This window comes from Carassius carassius, unplaced genomic scaffold (genome assembly GCF_963082965.1).
Source record: "Carassius carassius unplaced genomic scaffold, fCarCar2.1 SCAFFOLD_58, whole genome shotgun sequence".
NCBI lineage: Eukaryota > Metazoa > Chordata > Actinopteri > Cypriniformes > Cyprinidae > Carassius > Carassius carassius.
In genome coordinates, this window is record NW_026775030.1 from 911,399 (window position 1) to 932,705 (window position 21,307).

A 21,307-nucleotide genomic window follows, 5' to 3' on the forward strand; every position below is an offset into this window, starting at 1 on the left:
ACGTTACCTGGCCCACGAACACCCAGGCTTGTATGGGACTCAACCTCTCTCTAGTGTTCACCTAAATGCCTCCGGCAGACTAGTGTCTATGTGGCAAGGCAAAGTTTTACCTTATTTTGTTACAAAGACATTTTAAATCACACATTCAAGAGGACACCTATCACAGGGACAATGGCTGACAGGTCCTTAAAGGGCTAGTGCCATCCTCTGGTAGTCATGGGGGGAGGACTATGTGACACTGTCACACAAAGACACATGTTTTTCCTGCTCAATATATTTTAGGATGGTTTTATGTATATATAATTGAGTTTTAATGGTTTTACATGTATTAGCCATTTTAATCATCTTATTTATTTTAGCGTGTGTATGTCTTTAACTGTTAATAATAATGTCTTTAACTGTGTGTCTGTAGATCACTAGTGATTTGCTAGTGATTGTCACACAGGGCGTGTGTGATGAGTCAGTGCAGTAGTACTGGGATAGTAGTGCCTGTAGGTTAGTAGATATTGCATGCTGCTTCTGCTTGCTACATTCTGCTTACAGCTACTGCCATCGACTAGCCCTTGTGCAAGGGTGAAAAGAGGAGCCAAGTGCGTAAGTCTCCTCCTGTTGGTACATAGCCTCTCCACTGCCAAGACTCCTACAGTGCCTCCTTGCGGCCACACATGGTAACTGGGCCCTAGCGGACCCAGGCTGAACTGTAGGGGATCTCGGAGCAGCAGTGGGCCCCAGAGGCGCGGTGTGCAGGCCCACCAAGCAGTGGACATGCCCTGGCACCCGCTAACCACAGCCCCAGCTATGGGTAAATAGTCCCACTGCCTTGTGGGGTAGCCTATAGAGGCAAAGGCTAAGGGAAAAACCCTGAAAAAAAGACAAAAGACCTCAACGACGGAACAGGCGGAGGATGATGGCTGACTTAAGTGGAGCATCACAACGGCTGGGAAGGCGGATGAAAGCTGCAGCAGTGATGGGTCCCCAGTTGTCTGGGACTCCATGCCACTGGATCCTGACCCAGACCTTCCAAGGACCGTGTGGTGGTTGTCTGTGCACCAGCCTCCACACGTTAAACAACGCCACGCACAGGTGACTAGAAAGTGGCGACGGGGGCAGGTTTGTGTAGTCTGGAAGCCCCTAGTCATGAGCTGGCACATCAGGCGATGGGTGTCAGAATCAGTCGCTGGGCTCTTGGGACGAGGCAGAAGAGCTCTTCGGCAGCTACACCCATGACTAAGTAGTCCTATTTAGGATCCGCTCTGCTTACCCCACATGGGGAAGGGGCTAGAAAAGGTGCCCTAAAAATAGCCTGCCTCATACCTCCCGACTGGATTACCGCATCCAGAGGGAACACCCCATTTGCGGTCAGAAACAAAAGATATTTAATTTTGGAGCCTGGAATGTGCACACTCTGATGGACAGCACCTCCAGTGACAGACCTAAGAGACGAACCGCCATCATAGCCAGAGAACTGCAGAGATGCCGGATTGATATAGCTGCTCTCTCCGAAACCCGGCGGGCAGGTGAAGGGCAGCTGAAGGAGGAGAAAGGTGGCTACACTTTCTTCTGGAAAGGAAAGCCAGCCGATGAGGCTAGAAACCATGGAGTTGGACTTGCCATCAAAAACCAGCTTGTCAACCACCTCTCCGAACTTCCTGTGGGGATCAGCGAGCGCCTCATGACAATCCGTCTGATGTTGGCCAACAACCAGACAACGACAGTAGTGAGCGCCTAGGCCCCTACCCTAGACTCCGACGTGGAAGAAAAAGAAGCCTTCTACGCCTGCCTGGAAGAAACCCTGTCAAAAATCTACAGGGAGGACAAGATCATCCTCCTTGGAGACTTCAATGCTAGGGTAGGCCGGGACCAACATCTCTGGAAGGGCACTATTGGCAAGGAGGGCATCGGGAATATCAACTCCAACGGAGTGCTGCTTCTGAGTAAGTGCACTCAGCACAACCTCGTCATCACCAACACTCTCTATCGACAGAAAAACAAATTCAAGGCATCCTGGAGACACCCTCGCTCCAAGCAATGGCACCTCATTGATTATGTCATTGTAAGGGCCAGGGACCGCTGTGATGTGAACATCACAAGGGCCATGATAGACTCTGACAACTGCTGGACAGACCACCGCCTTATCCGATCCACAATGTCTATCAAACTTAAGAAAAGGAGGAGGATTCAGAAGAAGCAGACACGGCGAAGACTGAACCTTGACAGCCTGAATGAAACTGCCATCCAGGAGCTACTTCAGGACTCTCTCGAGAAAAGTCTTCAGCAAGAATATCCTGATAACATTGAAGAGCACTGGGGCCTTCTCAAATCCATGACTCATGCAAATCCACCCTTGGGTATCAGTCCAGAAAACATCAGGACTGGTTTGATGAAAATGACACAGAGATAGAACAACTTATCTACAGAAAACAAAAAGCCTTCCGAGGGTGGCAAAATGACTTAACATGTGAGGCCAAAAGGGCAGCACACTCCAGAGCCAAGTCTGATGTTCAGAGATTAACAAGGGAGCTCAAGAACAAATGGTGGACAGAAAAGTCTCTAGAACTCCAGAGACTGGCAGATTCAGGTAACACCAGAGGCTTTTTTAGTGCCACTAAGGCTGTCTATGGCCCTAGCCACCGCGGCTTAAATCCTCTGCGCCCAAAAGATGGACAGACTCTTTTAAAACACAATGACTCCATCAACGCACGTTGGAAGGAGCACTTTCAAGAACTTCTGAACCGTGACAGCTCAGCCAAACCAGACATTGCCGACCATATCCCACAGAGTCCCATCAGAGAACACATGGGGGAACCTCCTACCCTAACTGAGGTTCACAATGCCATCAGGAATCTCAGGAACAACAAGGCCACTGGTCCTGATGGGATCCCCGCGGAGATCTTAAAGAAAGGAGGACCAAGGCTCTGGCACCATATCCACCATCTACTTATCAAGGTCTGGGAAAGGGAAGAGCTCCCCTCAGAGCTCCGGGATGCCCAAATTGTTACCATATTCAACAAAGGGGATAGGGCTGAATGTGGAAACTACAGGGGCATCTCGCTCTTATCAACAACAGGCAAAGTCCTTGCTCGTGTCCTCGCCAACCGCCTTCTACCACTATCTGAGGAGATACTCCCTGAATCACAGTGCGGTTTCCATCCATCTAGGGGAACAACTGACATGATCTTTTCTGCTCGCCAACTACAAGAAAAGTGTCGGGAACAGGGACTGCCTCTGTATATGGCCTTTATAGACTTGACAAAGGCCTTTGGCTCCGTGGATAGGCAGACACTGTGGAGCATACTATCAAAGTATGGATGTCATGCCAAATACATCCGTGTACTGAGGTTACTGCATGACAGCATGTCAGCCACAGTGCTCAATAGTGGCTCTGAATCTGAGCCATTTACCGTAGAAACTGGGGTCAAATAGGGATGTATCATTGCACCTACCCTATTTGCCATCTTCATTGCAGCCATACTCCACCTTACTGGCCAAGAGTTGCCACAGGGGATCCCAATCCTTTACAGGACTGACGGCAGGCTCTTCAACCTTAAAAAGGACACTCAAAGCCAAGAGCAAAGTCAGAAATGCCACCATCATAGAGCTGCAATACGCCGATGATAACGCCATTACAGCACACTCTCCTGAAGACCTCCAGGGCATTCTAAATGCCTTTGCCAAGGCATACAGAGCCCTGGGTTTGGTCTTGAACATCAAGAAAACTCAGGTTCTGTATCAACCACCACCCAACCAGCCATCACTCCAGCCTATCATCAAAGTGGTTAGCACCACTCTGGAAAGCGTGGACCACTTCCCCTACCTTGGCAGCATTCTCTCAAAGCTGATATAGACTGTGAAGTTTACCATCGCCTAAGCTGTGCCAGCGGAGCCTATGCCAAACTCAGGACAAGAGTCTTTGATGACCGAGACCTGAGGACTCAAACCAAGGTCCTGGTTTACAGAGCTGCGATTCTCCCAACTCTGCTGTACGAAGCGGAATCCTGGACCACCTACAGCAGACACCTGAGAGCACTGGAACGATTCCATCAAAGAGCCTTAAGAAAAATCCTGAGGATCAACTGGGAAGACAGACGTACAAACTCCAGTATTCTGGAGGAAACGAATATGCCCAGCATCACTACCACCATAACACAGCTCCAACTCCGATGGACTGGACATGTCATCCGCATGCCCAACAAACGTCTCCCTAAGCAGATCCTGTACTCCCAGCTAAAAGAAGGACAGCGAGCCCCTGGTGGGCCAAAGAAACGTTTAAGGACAATATCAAGACCAGCCTGAAAAAGTTTAACATCATGTCCGGCGACTGGGAGAATCTGGCGTTTAACAGGGACTACTGGAGAAAAGCAGTGCAGGAAGGAGCAGCACACCACGAAACAGAACTCCGCCGTGCCGCAGATGCAAAGCGGCAACACCGTAAGGACAAACAGAGAAAGGCTCCACCACCACACATCACCTCAACCTTCCACATTGCACCAGAATCTGTGGATCACAGATCGAAGTGAAGTGAGAAGTGAAGTGACATTCAGCCAAGTATGGTGACCCATACTCAGAATTTGTGCTCTGCATTTAACCCATCCGAAATGCACACACACAGAGCAGTGAACACACACACACACACTGTGAGCACACACCCGGAGCAGTGGGCAGCCATTTATGCTGCGGCGCCCGGGGAGCAGTTGGGGGTTCGATGCCTTGCTCAAGGGCATCTAAGTCGTGGTATTGAAGGTGGAGAGAGAACTGTACATGCACTCTCCCCACCCACAATTCCTGCCGGCCCGGGACTCGAACCCACAACCTTTCGATTGGGAGTCCGACTCTCTAACCATTAGGCCACGACTTCCCCTTAAAGTGTAGATCGGCCTCTACAGCCACCTGAGGATCCACAAATAAGGTGACCCGACGGAGAGGACAGTCATACTCGTTTCGAGTGACCGCCGAAGAAGAAGAAAGGGGTTAATAGGTCGGCCAGTCACATGACAGGAATAAGGAACTAGACCAGAATAAAGCAGGCAGCATGGCAAACAGACCAGTTCTTTGACTGATCACTGCTTCTGGATTGAGGAGTTACTTTTAAGGATTTGCCATTCCAGCATCTCACTTTTATTGGATTATCACTTCTTTGGATTGTATACTGTATACACGGTGGACACTTTTACATTGGAACTTACAACTCGCTAGATTTCTTAACCCCTTTACGTGCAAACATCGCCGACGGCCCCAGTTTATTATTGTTTCACTTTCACAGCACGTTAAACATCACTCTCTTACTTGATCTGGACAAACTGTGCATCAATGGAAAGTTTAAAGACTCTAGCTTCGATATTTGACCAATATTTTGATAAAACATTGTTGCAGTGACAGTTATTTAGTAATTTATGTCAGGAGTGCAAAATAATAAATACTTATTATGCGACATTTTGAATAGAAATTCACCACTCATTCATATTCAGTCACGTCTGCAGCGGTTTGTTTGTGTTCACATAGACTCACTGAACAGCGTCAATAAGGATTTATAGACCAAAGATGTATATCAGCGGAGATATATGGATATATTTACTTATGTTTACTTAATATTTCTTCAGACAGAATCATCATTTCTATTTATTTTCCACTGATTTACGCGATCTGATGATAAACAGCCTCTCCCAGCGAACTCTGTGTGTGTGTGTGCAGAGCTGGGAGCTCGTGTGTGTGTCAGTCAGACTCCGATTGGTCCTTTTCTTTGTCAATCTTAGAGTGTCATAACCGGACACCGCCATATCGTGTCACATGCTTCCTGTACACTTCCTGGTAGTTATCTGGCCAAAACAACACTGAAACACCTCTGTACACACGAAATATCCGAATAATAAACACGCGATTACCATAGTAAAGCTTGGTATGAGATTTTCTGGAGATCTGGGGCGTTTTTATAAAAAAAATTTAAAATGTACATCTGAAATGCTAACTTGTGCAGCGATGTAAAAGGCTATAAATAGCATATTTTTACAACAGTAAACGACCAAATTCCACCCCTGATCGCTAAAGGAAGTTATTATAAACACTCGATCGGGGTTTAAAGTGAGTTTTGAGTAAAAGTGTACTAATAATTTCATAAATTGTCTGATGTAGCTTGATGCTAACGTTAGCTAATGCTACTAATAGCAGGTGCATTTCTTCTTCATAATGCATTTTTGTCACAATAATTCACGTAAGGTCGTAAGAAAATGTTTTGTTGTATTTTTATAGTAAGACTTTTGATAAATAAGGGCTAAATGCAAACAGAGACAGAAGTGAGATCGCTGCTTTGTGTCTTTGTAAAGCCTGAAAAACCACAATAAAGGCTAATAGAGGTGTAATAAAAGCAAAAGAATAATGATAAAAGAATAATGCGGATAATGTGTCATACCTGGCGGAGGTGTAAAAGACTCGTTTGGTGAGAACAATAGAAACACGGATGGGGGAGTTTTCAAAGCCAACACGCATACAGAGAACACAGGAGAGTTTACATGTGAGATCTTACAGAGATGACAAGTGCCATAAATCAATCTGATTAGCCTTCTCTAAAAACACACATGACAATGGCCTTAGAAAATATTTCATAAAATTCACAGTTTTACAGATTCGATAATGAATTTTTTTATGAAGTTCTGGAAGACTTGTGGCTTTAGCTACACTGTGTTTACAAACTCATATCCTACATCAACAATTTTTTAAATACATTTAAAAAATATGTTTTTAATATTTTTATTTTAGTTTTTATGTTTGAGCTTATATATCTCTATTATCGTAACAGTCTGAGTGATTCTGATTACTGAACAGTAAACTTTGAAGTGTCAGCTTTGTGAACAAATGTTGATTATGTATCTAGTCAGAAAGAATCATGAGCAGAAACCTTTTTATTTTGGGTATGTCATTTCTGTCTCCATGCCAAAAAGGGGGGTGCCTAATAAGGGGTTAAGGACTGTTTTAAGAGTATGGAAATGAAAGACTCTCTGCTATTAACAGCCTAGGATTTCTAGTATTATTGTGTTGTTTTAAATTCATTGTGAATATTGTAAATACACCATTTATTCATTCTACGTCTTTTTATTTTTTGTTGTCATTCTACATCTTTTTAAAATGCTTATTTTATCTCACACAGTTTAAACTGATCCCATTTTATATTAATGTAATTCGCCCGATTACAACAGGTGGAGCTATATTCAACTGCGTGTTTCTAATATGCATGTTATTGTGTTTGGAGAGCTATGCTGGGTGTGGATATATTGAATGCTCTGTGGAGAGACACTTCCCCACTCTCCCAGGGTGTTTCAGTGACCTAGAGTGGTTATGGGGAATGTCCCTTCCTGTGTTAAAGGCAAACTATGTAAGTTTTCCCCGTTTGAGGCTAAAGGCAAAGCTTGATGATGTTTTGAAGGAGGATCTTCATAGATGATAATTAATAAAAAATTGTATTACCTGTACCTTCCACAGTTATTCAAACAGCAAATAATATATACAGAGAAAGTGAGAAATTTCTTACATGCATCATAAGTACATCTGCACTTTGTTTATGATGAGAGAATTTGCTTGAGAGCTGAATTCATTTAAAAAACTCATCTGAACACCTGATAGGCCAGTGCAGTCCTAAGCTCAACATACTTGTGTATGATTGGTTATAATGCACAACTTTTTAAAACACTTAAAAGACTTAAAAAGAATCATGGCACAACATTAGCAGATCTCGTGTATTAAATAAAATCAACACACACAGACTGAAGTAGTTTAAGTCTTTGGTTCTTTTATTGTGATGATTTTTGCTCACATTTAACAAAAACCCACCAATTCACTATCTCAACAAATTAGAATATGGTGACACGCCAATCAGCTAATCAACTCAAAACACCTGCAAAGGTTTCCTGAGCCTTCAAAATTATTTCTCAGTTTGGTAAACTAGGCTACACAATCATAGGGAAAACTGCTGTGTCCAGAAGACAATCATTGACACTCTTCACAAGGAGGGTAAGCCACAAACATTCATTGCCAAAGAAGCTGGCTGTTCACAGAGTGCTGTATCCAAGCTTGTTAACAGAAAGTTGAGTGGAAGGAAAAAGTGTGGATGCATAACCAACCGAGAGAACCGCAGTTTTATGAAGATTGTCAAGCAAAATCGATTCAAGAATTTGAGTGAACTTCACAAGGACTGGACTGGACTGAGGCTGAGGTCAAGGCATCAAGAGCCACCACACACAGACGTGTCAAGGAATTTGCTGAACTACTGACAACATCAGATGCATCTTACCTGTTGTTCACTCCTCAGATACAAAATACTAAAATAATTTTCCGAAAGGAAAATAAACTAAATTAAACTTAACTAAATGAAACTAAACTAAACTAAAAGGTTAAGCATAGAGTGCCCTGTAGAGGAGCTCATGGGAACTAGATGTTAAAGCTACATGTCCTCTTCTTTTTCATGTATTTTAGCTCTGTGGGGGATTTTCTTAGATCTAAATGATGAATCTGATTTGATGGATGGGCTCTTTTTAATCTGTGAATTTTCTGAAAATTATATGGCATTTTTCCATGATATTTGCATGTTTCATGAAGTTACAAGCGAAAATGTAACATGAAAGCTACCAAACTAAAATAAAGTGAAAAATGTAAAGTTTTTATTTATAAAACATATTGGTTTTGCCTTTTGTAAAGGATATTGCGTATTGATACAGCCACAGTTTTTGTTAAGTTAAAACAAATTTATTTTATTTAACTTAGCAAAGCAGCATTTCTCATGTCTGTTAAGTTTAAGTTAAAGTACTAAAAAAAACTAAAACTAAGAATGAAAGAAAGAAAAAATAAAAACCATATGGACATATTTTCAAAATATGTTGAACTAAAATGAAAACAAATTAAAAGCTGATTCAAACAAAATGAATAAAACTTTGAAAATCATAAAACAGTTCAAAATAATAATAAAAAACTATAAAGTATTTAACTATACAAAATCAATACTAAATAGTATAGCTAAAATGGGAATTCTCCTCAAAACCTCATGATTATATCTGTTAATGCTCAAACAGGAGAAATGTGCATAATGCTTATGTGTGCGTCTCACTAGTGTTATGTTATTTATGTTATTTCTCCAGTTGCCAAATATGTTCATGTAGTTAATGTAGTGATTGCTTCCATTTCTGGTGCTATGGCTTATAGTTAGCGCATCTTCAATAAGATCGGTCACAAAATTAATCCCAGCACAATCTAATGTGTAGTGTCTTATTAACTCACTGTTGTGCAACACAATTCTTCTCCCTCTTCATGTTTAGTCAATTTTTCCTCTGCTAAAGTAACTCTTAAACCTCTTAAAAGTCCTTGTCCATATTCCTAACAATTTTGGACCTTAATTTTAAGATTTTCTAAGAAATTCTAAGATTTTCCATGAATACAGGCCTTGTTCTATAGGAAAGGTAACCTTAAATGTCTTCTGTTGTGATCTGGGGCTATAAAGAAAATCAAATTAAATAAAATTAACTGCGCCTGCATCTTTTCAGCTTGGAATGAGCATATGTCAACACTGCAGACCGTTTTTTAATCATCTTTCTAATGCTTCTCTCACACTTAACTTGAAAAAGTGTGAATTTGCCAAAGCAGCTCTCATTTACATAGGTAAGCAAGTTGGACGAGGAAAGGTTTGACCAATAGATGCTAAAATCTATGCTATTCTGTCATATCCTGTTCCTACAACGATTTTTAGGAATGGCCGGATACTATAGGTGTTTTTGTAAAAATTTATCTACGATTGTTGCACCTTTGACAGCTTTATGCTGTCCTAAAAAACCTTTGTTTATCTGTCGCATGATGGTGTTGACGGGTTTTCTCATCCTGTGTCTTTTCTGCTAAGTTCAGTCAGCCTCAGCTGAATTATTCGACCATAGAGAAAGAGACATTATCAATGTTAATAGCGTTACAGCATTTTGATGACTGTGATCCCCCTCTTTCGCCTAATATTTTCACCACGTACTGATCCTCAACCTTTCCAGTCAAAGACACAGAACCCTCAAACAAAAAAGGTTTGAAACAGTCCTCAGCACTATCACTCAGAACAGGTGAAGATTGAGGAAAGATGGTTTTAAGCAACACCACTCCCCGAGACTGACTTACCGCATCATGTCGTGTTTGTTTCCTTTTAAGACTATAACATTCAGTGATAGAATGTTTTTTTGACAATAGCTACACTCCTTCCTAAACTTCACCCCTAAAGGCTTCACTTTATAACGCTTAATAAACAAACTACAGCTAGTCCAAAATGCAGCAGCAAGAGTTCTTACTAGAACCAGGAAGTATGACCATATTAGCCCGGTCCTGTCAACACTGCACTGGCTCCCTATCAAACATCGTATAGATTTTAAAATATTGCTTATTACTTATAAAGCCCTGAATGGTTTAGCACCTCAGTATTTGAATGAGCTCCTTTTACATTATAATCCTCTACATCCGCTACGTTCTCAAAACTCAGGCAATTTGATAATACCTAGAATATCAAAATCAACTGCAGGCGGCAGATCCTTTTCCTATTTGGCGCCTAAACTCTGGAATAACCTACCTAACATTGTTCGGGAGGCAGACACACTCTTGCAGTTTAAATCTAGATTAAAGACCCATCTCTTTAACCTGGCATACACATAACATACTAATATGCTTTTAATATCCAAATCCGTTAAAGGATTTTTAGGCTGCATTAATTAGGTAAACCGGAACCGGGAACACTTCCCATTACACCCTATGTACTTGCTACATCATTAGAAGAATGGCATCTACGCTAATATTTGTCTGTTTCTCTTTTGTTCCGAGGTCACCGTAGCGACCAGATCCAGTCTGTGTCCAGATCAGAGGGTCACTGCAGTCACCCGGATCCAGTACGTATCCAGACCAGATGGTGGATCAGCACCTAGAAAGGACCTCTACATCCCTGAAAGACAGCGGAGACCAGGACAACTAGAGCCCCAGATACAGATCCCCTGTAAAGACCTTGTCTCAGAGGAGCACCAGGACAAGACCACAGGAAACAGATGATTCTTCTGCACAATCTGACTTTGCTGCAGCCTGGAATTGAACTAATGGTTTCGTCTGGTCAGAGGAGAACTGGCCCCCCAACTGAGCCTGGTTTCTCCCAAGGTTTTTTTCTCCATTCTGTCACCGATGGAGTTTCGGTTCCTTGCCGCTGTCGCCTCTGGCTTGCTTAGTTGGGGACACTTCATCTACAGCGATATCGTTGACTTGATTGCAAATAAATGCACAGACACTATTTAACTGAACAGAGATGACATCACTGAATCCAATGATGAACTGCCTTTAACTATCATTTTTGCATTATTGACACTGTTTTCCTAATGAATGTTGTTCAGTTGCTTTGACGCAATGTATTTTGTTTAAAGCATTATAAATAAAGGTGACTTGACTTGACTTTGTAACAGTCTTAACAAATGTCACATAAAGAAAATGAAGGGGGATTAATCACCGTTGAATAGCATAATATATTTCTTTAAGGAGCACACAACATTAAATACCATACATGACTAACCCATATATTGTTTAACAAGTATGTCCCTATCTAGAGGCATAACCTTTTAATGTCTGAATATCCGCAAATGTCCTGGGTTCATCACAGTATTGTAGATGTTTAGGAGATTAAAAGGATGAAGTCCAAGATAATCCACAGCGGCAATCCAGAGTAGAGTAGAGATCAATTTAGAAGAAAGTCCAAAGATGAAGCAGATTGTAATTAGAAACATTGACCAGTTGAGTTGAGATGCCCTCAAAATTAAGTGGAAACAGACTGCGAGCGGAGCAGCGCATGCGCACTTAAACACAAACAGAGGCCACAAGGTATGTGTTTATCAATAGATTGTTAGAATATCTGTATCACTAAACAGCTGTTTCCTCCAGCGAAAATCTAGCCCTTAACACATATGAATGAACACATACTTTAATTACACTTATTTAAATATACTTAATTTAATCATACGTACTTTATACATACACTACTGTGCAAAAGTCTTAGGCACGTTAGTATTTTCACTTAAAAGAATGGTGTTCGGCCAGTTATTTATATATTTTTCTGTAGTGTGTCAGTATAAAATATCAGTTTACATTTCCAAACATTCGTTTCGCTGTTGTCAGACTGCTTGTGCATTCAAAATCGCACTAGATTATTATTAAAATTAATGGCAAACTGATATTTCCTACTGACACACTACAGCAAAAGATATAAAGATATAAATAACTGGCTTAAAACCCTTTTTGGGGGTAAAACTACTAATGTGCCTAAGACTTTTGCACAGTACTGTATTTTAAAAACAATATTGTTGCTACTTTATAAAGAATGAGCAAACATTAATTCACAGAACTGATTAAAGACAGTGATAGACAGCAGTCATTTTAACTAAATATCAGAGAGATTGACAGAGATACAGTAGAAACATTATGTGTGGTTTTGTATGAAATAATGACCCAGATTGTGAAATACATTTATTAGCCTTAGATTAAGGGAAGCACAACTTGGGAAATGAAAGCAGCCAAGGTGAAAGCTATGGATTTATTTTAAATATTTGTAATGTTCTTTAATGTTATCCATAGTTTTTTTTTCTGTGGTTCAATTTTTTTTAAAGTATCGGTTCAGGTACCGTTTAGATGCCGGTACTGTTTTAAAAGTATCGAAAAGGCACTGGACCCCACTTAAAAGTTATTATTTCTCACTGGCTCATTTACCAAATGGGTGCTTTCTCTTCGTCCTCTACAAATTAAGCTACTGTAGGTAGTTCGGTAACGAGACGTTTTAATAAATTATTGTTTGCGATTGACGACGCGATTGACATGTTGTGATATTGTGATAAGTAGGCTATACCAACTTTGTAACTCGTTTCCCCCCGAACACTGAACATAGCAGACGTATGTAGCGAATACAGGAAGCTATCAATCAAGAAGGTTTCAGGATTATGAGTTATTTTTCATTTTTAGTTTTTGATTAATCACTTGGATTAATCATTCATTTTGACAGCACTATAATGTTTATTGTAAATAGACAACCATACAAGGGTAATTGTTACTAAGCCTACCCTGGGTACACCAATGTTCTTGTCCATTGCCCTTGCAGATTCCTGCAGCTAACCTTGGATGTACATTTACATTCCATTAAATGTTATTGATGACATGGCTCTGAAGTTTGACTTTTTGCACCATTTCAATACTTATAGGCAACTAGTCATCATATCTATTTCTTTAATGTATCTGCATTGTACTAAAGTGCGTTCATTTTCAATGGGCATATATGCGGCTGATAGAGGTAGCCTAGTGCATACCAAATTTTTCAACATGAACATTTTAATACAACATTATAGTCATTATGGCCTATGGCCTTTAGAAAATTTTTTTTTTTTTTTGAGGAGGGGTAGTGCACAATAGGCCCATATGGCGCGGCCTAAGCTTTTGTTCTTAATGGCATTTGTTTTTCCTTGCATTACTTTTACTTTTATACTTTAAGTAGTTTTTTAAACCAGTACTTTTACACTTTTACTTGAGTAAAAAGCTTGACTTGATACTTCAACTTCTACAACAGTCTTTTTAAACCCTAGTATCTATACTTCTACTTGAGTAATGAAAGCCAATACTTTTGACACCACTGCTTCCAAATGAACTCTTGTACAATTGAATGGATGAGTCAATGAATGGATGACCTCAAGCAAACGTGTGGTTTTGTTGACATTTTCTGATTCACTTGCAAAAATTAATAAGGGATGCACCTAATGTTCAGCAACTGAAATTATATGAAAAGACTGAATAATTGTACCAAACAATGACATGACGTGCTCAAACAGCAACCAGTGAAGAGTTAGAGGCACACACTCTTTAATGCAGCACACATGTCAGCAGTGTACAAGCTTTATCTAAAACTGTCAGATAAAGGTGCAAAAATCAATACAAGCACCAAAAGCGAGAGACTGTTTAGTACTGCATCACATGTCTTCGATGAAAAGTGGAAGGGGTGATTGTTGCTGGTTACTATATGATGACTGAAATTGCGAAATGGCCTTAAACAATTAGTAAGTCATTAGGAATCCAAAGTGCACCCAAAAACCAGACCTGTTGGTTATTGGAGGATCTTCTATTTCTGGTCTGCTAAACGCATTGGCCATTTTGCAACGAGCCTTCAGCGTGAATTACTGAGTGAGCGAGCGCCTGACTGAGTAGCCTAACATAAACATATAAGTTGGTGTTTTTTTCTTCTTCGGGGGTGTCAGGGGCGTTGCCTGTTACGTCGTTTGGGTTATTGGGCTACCTTGTTGAACGCATATCATTATATTTCACAATTTTTTTTTTTTTCCAAATATAATTAATTAGTCCAACGAACCGTTCGGTCCATAATGCGTACCGCGTACCGAACCGAAAGCCTCGTACCGAACGGTTCAATATGAATACGCGTATCGTTACACCCCTTTATTCAAACATATTATTCAAATTGGGATCTGCAAAATCTTCTAATGTTTTTAAAGATTAAAACTTCAGCAAGGCTGATTTTAAATATACAGAAAAATACATCCTTGATTCTAGAAGGGGGTCTGATGGATAAAAAATATTATTTTACTAACTTGTTAATTTTAAGTTAAATTGTGCTTTGTTGGTATAGTGTCTGCTAGAATAAAAAAATAAATAAATGTTAAACATTTTTAAACTGTTGTCTTGTTATATATATATATATATATATATATATATATATATATATATATATATATATATATATATATATATATATATATATTTTTTTTTTTTTTTTTTTTTTTTTTTTTTTTTGCTTTGAAAAGCATTTTGGCTATTTACACTTGCTCAAGCAGCGTTTTGAGCTCTGATAAGATGGTTGTAGAGAGCCCTCAGGCGACCATTATTTTTAAATTATTAAAATATTAATCTGAGTTATTGCCTACAGAACATATTTTAATGTAAATAATGTATGAAAAAAAAACATTAAAACAGAAATAAAAAACTTGTTGGCTCCCGCTCTCACTTCCAGCTGGCCTCCGCATTGGATTGTCCAAAATAGTGCTTCAGGGAGTGTACATTGGTTGTTGTTACGGCCCTTGGCCTGTCTTTGCTTATTCTCTTGCCCCTCCTCTATTTCAGACTTAATTGCTGTCACCTGAGAAGAATGGTGTTTAAATGGGAGCTTCGCTGCTGGATTGCTCTCTCTCTTCCTGCTCGGTTCCGGTGACTAGAAGCTTGAACGCTGCTCAGTTGACCTGTTCAGGTCCATGCCTCGCTCGGGATGCCAGCATTCTTCACCGATACACATTTGAGTTTAAGTTTACACTCAACACTTGCACTCATACACATCATACATCCATGCATTTGCCCTACACTACTGATATTGACATTCACATACCACATATTTGGGTTTTGTTGTTTAAACTTGTGTTAGATACACAATAAATTTATCTTTTGTACCGTTTGTTTGTGGCATGGTCTCCTATCGCTTGTTATGGCTCCGAGTTAGTCGTAACAGTTGTACACTGAAAATCAGAATAAATTGTGGGTAAAAAGTAGTGGACGAATGTAGGGAATGAAGTCATTCAATCAGAATTCAGACAGCACTACAAAATGGCTGACACCCGATATAGTGCACTATATAGTGGATAGGGAGCGCATTCGGAAACAGCTCATGCTGTCCTCTATCTCACTTCTCAGCTTTTATCACATCCAGGGAGCACTCCACCTCTGGTGTGAGGAAGGAAACTACACCCATTAAAAGCTTGTACGGTTCATGACACTGTTATATACCCTTCCCCTCATTAGAAGACTTAACATAACCATGCAAAGGCTTAAGATTTTGTAAATGAGAAGTGTCTGGATGGTCAGGGTCATCCAAGAATGTAACGGAACAATTAACTGGGCCCAAACACTTTATAATTTTGGCTGAACCTTTCCACTTGGCAGCTAGTTTAGACATGAAACCTTCACTGGCCCGTGACAAGGGATGAGAGTGCACCCATACCAATTCCCCAGCCTGATACTGAGCATGTTTTATTTCGAAGGATATAAAAATGCCCTTGCTTCCTTTGAGCTTGCTCCACATTCTCTCTCACTGACTTAAGTAGGTTTTCATATCATTCCAGTACTGCATAAGTAGGATTACTGGGGTCAGGTGGACTTCCTTTCAGCTTTCGCCCTAAAAGCAATTTTGGCAAGTGTAAATATATGCTAATGCTCTCTTGCCAGGCTGAAAGGAGAAAGGAGGCTGCAGCATTTTTGAGGCCAAAAGGTAGACTTGAGAACTCAAATAGATGCTGTCACAAAAGCAGTTTTACGAATGCTTTCTGGCTCCAACTCCACCTGCCAGTATCCACTTTTGAGATCTGAAGTACTGAAAATTCTTGCTCCATGTAAAGATCCAAAAATATCCTGGATTTTTTTTTGTTCAATCCACGAAGATCTACATAAAACCTAGATCCACCATCCTTCCTGGGAACAATAACAACAGGAAAAGCTCATGATGAGTTGAAAGGTTCAATTATATTATTGGCTAACATCTCTTTAACCTCTTTGTCAATGAATTGTTGTTTCTCCACAGATACACGGTAGGCTATCCTACGGAGAGGAACTACATCTATAGTATGGATGCAGTGCTTGATTACAGAAGAGTATCCTACCTCATTTGTGCAAACCATAGGCCATTCACTCATCAACTTCTGTAAGTGATTCTGGAACTCTGAGGTGGTATCAGCTTTGAGTGATACAGTAGTTGTTGAACATCCAATGAGACTTCTGAAGATATTTCTCCACTAGGCAAAGCCAGATAAAAGGACACCAAGGAGTTGGAAAAGGTCTAAGCTCACAAAAGCAGAAACTTCTCACTCTTGTTTTCGTCTTGGGATATTATGCCATATTGGGCCCTTCGGAAATCCAGAATAATCCCAGCCGAAGTTAAGAAATCCATTCCCAGAATTATTGGTACTGTCAGATCTGAATCTCTTAACACATACAACATTAATTTTAGTTTTTGTCTTTGCAGCTCACATTCCCAGTTAGACATGCCTATGGAAGATTGCATTTGACCATCAGCTAACATAAATGTATGTCTTTTAATTGGGTTCCACTGCTCCTGTCCTTTAAGCTGATTCCAGCAGGACTGAATTAGAGAAACGGTGCTCTCAGTGTCTACAATTGCCTGAAAGTGCCGACCTCTTAGTGATATGGGTAAATAAAAAAATGGGGAAGTCGTAGCCTAGTGGTTAGAGAGTTTGACTCCTAACCCTAGAGTTCTGGGTTTGAATCTCGGGCCGGCAATAACACAACTTAGGTGCCCTTGAGCAAGGCATCGAACCCCCAACTGCTCCCCGGGCGCTGCATCATAAATGGCTGCCCACTGCTCTGGGTGTGTGTGTGTGTGTTCACTGCTCTGTGTGTGTTCACTTTTGATGGGTTAAATACAGAGCATGAATTCTGAGTATGGGTCACCATACTTGGCTGAATGTCACGTCACTTTCAAATCACCATTTTCAATTCAGACTGACTGGGAATTGAAACAGACTGAACTACATGGGTCTGCCTCTGTCACTATGAGTCTTTTTGTTCTGCAGCTCAGAATTGGCAATGCTCCAATATCGCTTGGTCCTATAATGGAATGCAAAGTCACGTATACTCTCCTTAGACCCTTGTTTCCTCTCCAGAAGCCTTCTTTAAGCTTCAGCTTCATAATCGCCATTTAAAAATAAGCATAGAAAGATTTCCTTTTATTATTTTGCACATAAAAGTAATTAAGAATAATTTCAGATTTGTCCCTGTTCAGGCACCATCTATAACTGATTCTATAACTGATCTCTCAGACAAAAGAAACAGCTATACATATTTGTGAAGGAGGGATCAACTGTATTCACAATACACTCATTTTTCTCAAAACTGTTTGCTGACTAAGTTCTTGTTTTTATGCAAACATAACACATGCAAAGCCCACACTGATCAATGACTCTATTTATTTTTGAAAGATTTCCATTTACACCATACATGAATAACAGCTGTTACTACACAGAGCTGTTGTTAACTGACAAGCTGAGCAAATCCATGTTCATTATCAGCGTGGAAGCTTCTGTCACCAAAACAAATTCCTTCTGTGTAAACACACCGGGTAATAAAAGTCTTTCTGATTCTAATTTTAATCAGGTGACTCTGTTCTGAATAAAGATTTTTATTGTTCCAAAATCTTAGCATGTTTTTTGAAGTTACAAGCAATAAAGTAATTCACATTCATATCACTCAAGTGCTGGGGTTTACTGCACAGTAAACACTCAAGTTTAGTCAAAGCCCCGAACAATTATGGTTGCTTTATTCTAATCGGTGAGATCTTTCAAATGACATATTACACATGGCTATCTAAGCTGAATGACATTTCTAACACATTATAGAACACAGTACAAAGAACATACATTTAGTATATTTTTTAATTTAAAAAGCTAAATTTTTAAGCCATTTGTTTGGTTTCCGTTTTTATTAAACAGAGAAAAGCAAACAGGAGTGTGGCTGCTCCTGTTGGTTTTATAGGGTTAAAAATGAATGAGCTAAAACCAACAAACGTGAGAAATGGTGGGTGATGGGCAATGCTGTACCTGCAGGGTGCTGACCAACAGCTGGTACCACTCCAGACAGTGTCTCAGGATGCCTGTCTTCTCCACGGCGAGGCAGTGTTTGACGGCGTCCTCGAGCCGGCCCTCTGCGCTGTAGAGCTGCACCAGCTTCTGGTTGATATAGGTGTCGGTGGGCCGCAGCTTCAGCTCCGCCTGCAGCAGCTCGTACAGCTGGTTAGAGCCACTCTGAGCACTCAGAAGCTTCTCCTGTGGCAGAGAGTACATGTGAGACAATGCACAGCAGATGTGTGCAGTTCTTTAGCTCACACTCACCCTCAGATTGAAGACGGCCGGGTGTCCTGGCAGAAGCCTGGCCGCTTTCTCCACCCAGAACTCGGCTCGACTGTCGTGCTGGGGTTTACTGCACAGTAGCTCAGCCACCTTCAGAACCAGATCGTGCTGAGCTAGATTCAGATCCACCGAGCGCTGAGAGTCAAACAAACATCATTACATAAAGTACACACATCTCACTCAGACTTCAACACTGCACTGGAAGGTGAATGATACATTTGACAACAGGGTACAACAACACTGAAAACAGAGGAATTGACAGAAACTGGAAAAGAAAAACGAAGGATAAACAAAGCTCAGGATCTTCCAGACAGATGAAGTGCATTAAAGTCTGATGTAAATGTGCTTTCTGCAGGTCTTAGGGCTGCATGATAAATCAAAATGAAATCTCAATCACGATTAGGCTAGGGTGGCCATTCGTGCCATTTTCGCAGGACACGTCCTGGCCAGGATTTCTATTTTGCCTAAAATATCCACGTTTTGCCTTTGTTTGCGCTGCACATACCAATGGCTTCTTGTGCTTTTGAATCGCTCTCACATTACTTTGATGTCATACACCGATCAGTCAGCTCAATACTGCTTTCCAGTCTGACACTAAAATGTACACATATTTGCATCGCTTTGACCGTTCTCTGTAGATCCCACCTTCTCACTCACCATGATTGGTCGATTTACGTACAAAGTCTGCAGGTTATTGGTCAAATGATCATTACCGTCATTAAGTATGTAAACAGGAAACCAACGCCAAAACCTGGATATTTTAGGCAATATAGAAATCCTGGCAAGGACATGTCCTGCGAAAATGGCTCGAATGGCAAAAGCTTCAATATTCATGCGCATTGTAGCAATGTTCTTTTGTGGGAAGAAGGAGGCGGGAAACGGTGGACAATCAAATCAAGTTTAATAATAAAATAAAGACAAAACTGTCACGGTTCATGAATTCTCTCTCTCTCTCTCTCGTCTAGCGTGCTGTTGTGTGTGTGTCTGTGGGCGTGGTCACTGATCAGCGATGATCAGCAGCGCCAGCTGGTTTCAATTGTTTGTTCCCTATATAAGTTCAGTAACTTGTGTTTCATGTTGTCAGATCGTTGTTTCTCCCCGGTGTGCTCCCGTACCTGTTCCTGTGTCCTTAGTTCCTGCCTGAGTGTTCCTGTTATCATCGTTTGTTCCTGGATCGTCACTCAGCACTGGATTACCGAGCACCGTCACGAGGATTACACACACACCGGAATTCAAGGGATCATCACTGGACCGAGCACCACCATCTGTTGTCCACCGAAGTCCCTGTGTCACCATTCCATCAGCCTTGTGTCCGCCCGCCTGTGTTTCCTGTGATCCTTCGTATATATCTGACTCTTGTGCTGTTTGTCAATAAATAAGCCTTGCGATTACATCCTGTCTCTGTCATACGTGATAGAATGATCTGACCATTATGGATGTAGCAGACGCTTCCACGTGGGACGAGTTTGCGGCTCGAAGCATCCGAGAACCGAGACTGCCGACACCAGAAGGTTATTCAGGTGAACCAGAGTTTTGCAGAGCTTTTCTGACCCGATGTTCTATGCACTTTGCATTACAGCCTCAGATGTTCAACCAAGAGCGATCCAAGGTGGCGTTTGTGCTGACGCTACTTTCCTCCAGGGCGGCTCTCTGGGGAACGGCGGTGTGGGAGAATCAAGACCCATGCTGCGCCTCGTTCCAGACACTCTCCGAAGAGATGAGGAGGGTTTTCGATCGGGCAGTGGCGGGTAGGGAGGCGGCCAGACTACTCGCCGATCTTCGCCAAGGTCACGGTTCGGTGTCGGAGTATTCCATCCAGTTCCGCACCCTGGCTGCAGAGTGCCGATGGAACGAGGAGGCGCAGTGGGACAGATTCCTGCATGGGTTGGCTGACCGTATTCAGAGGGAAATTTATATGCTGGACCTTCCCACTAGTCTCAATGGACTTATCGAATTAGCACTTCGAGTGGATGCTCGGCTGAGCAGAATGGACCGTTTCCAACAAGACCATCCAGTTCGCGGCATGGAGACCAGACGTTCGGAATTCCTGGATACGGTCAGTCCCTCTTACGATCCGGAGCCCATGCAGGTGGGTAGAGCTCGGCTTTCCCGGGAGAAGAAGGAACGGCGGAGATCCCTAGGACTGTGCCTTTACTGGGGAGGGCGGGCCACTTCATCCACTCATGCCCGTTAAAAGATCAAGCCCGGTAGTAACTTTGAGGCTACTATCGGGTGGGATCTCCACCGAGAAGACCTCATCCTCACCATCATCATCTACTCTCCTTCCGGTAAGACTAAGGTAGGCAATCAACTCTCATGACACCCAGGCCTTATTGGATTCAGGGGCAGAAAGTAATTTTATGGATTTAGAACTGGCT

The 21,307-nt window shown here is 41.5% G+C and overlaps 1 protein-coding gene, 1 long non-coding RNA gene and 1 pseudogene across 2 annotated transcripts in view; 2 read left to right on the plus strand and 1 right to left on the minus strand.

Annotated features, from left to right (window-relative positions):
- Nucleotides 1–993: 993 nt before the first annotated feature.
- Nucleotides 994–4,293, plus strand: LOC132134230 (uncharacterized; annotated as a pseudogene).
- A 903-nt stretch (nt 4,294–5,196) lies between these two features.
- On the plus strand, nt 5,197–6,384 carry LOC132134235 (uncharacterized). Its single transcript, XR_009429428.1, has 2 exons — nt 5,197–6,122; nt 6,244–6,384. It is a non-coding gene; the product is annotated as an uncharacterized LOC132134235 (long non-coding RNA).
- Nucleotides 6,385–18,572: 12,188 nt separating this feature from the next.
- The window catches only part of LOC132134231 (RANBP2-like and GRIP domain-containing protein 8), a 52,076-nt gene continuing 49,341 nt past the window's right edge, over nt 18,573–21,307 (minus strand). Inside the window, exons 5-6 of the mRNA XM_059547027.1 lie at nt 18,912–19,064; nt 18,573–18,845 (exon numbers count right to left, since the gene is read on the minus strand). Coding sequence (XP_059403010.1) covers nt 18,573–18,845; nt 18,912–19,064 — 426 coding nt within the window. The remainder of the gene's footprint in view (nt 18,846–18,911; nt 19,065–21,307) is intronic.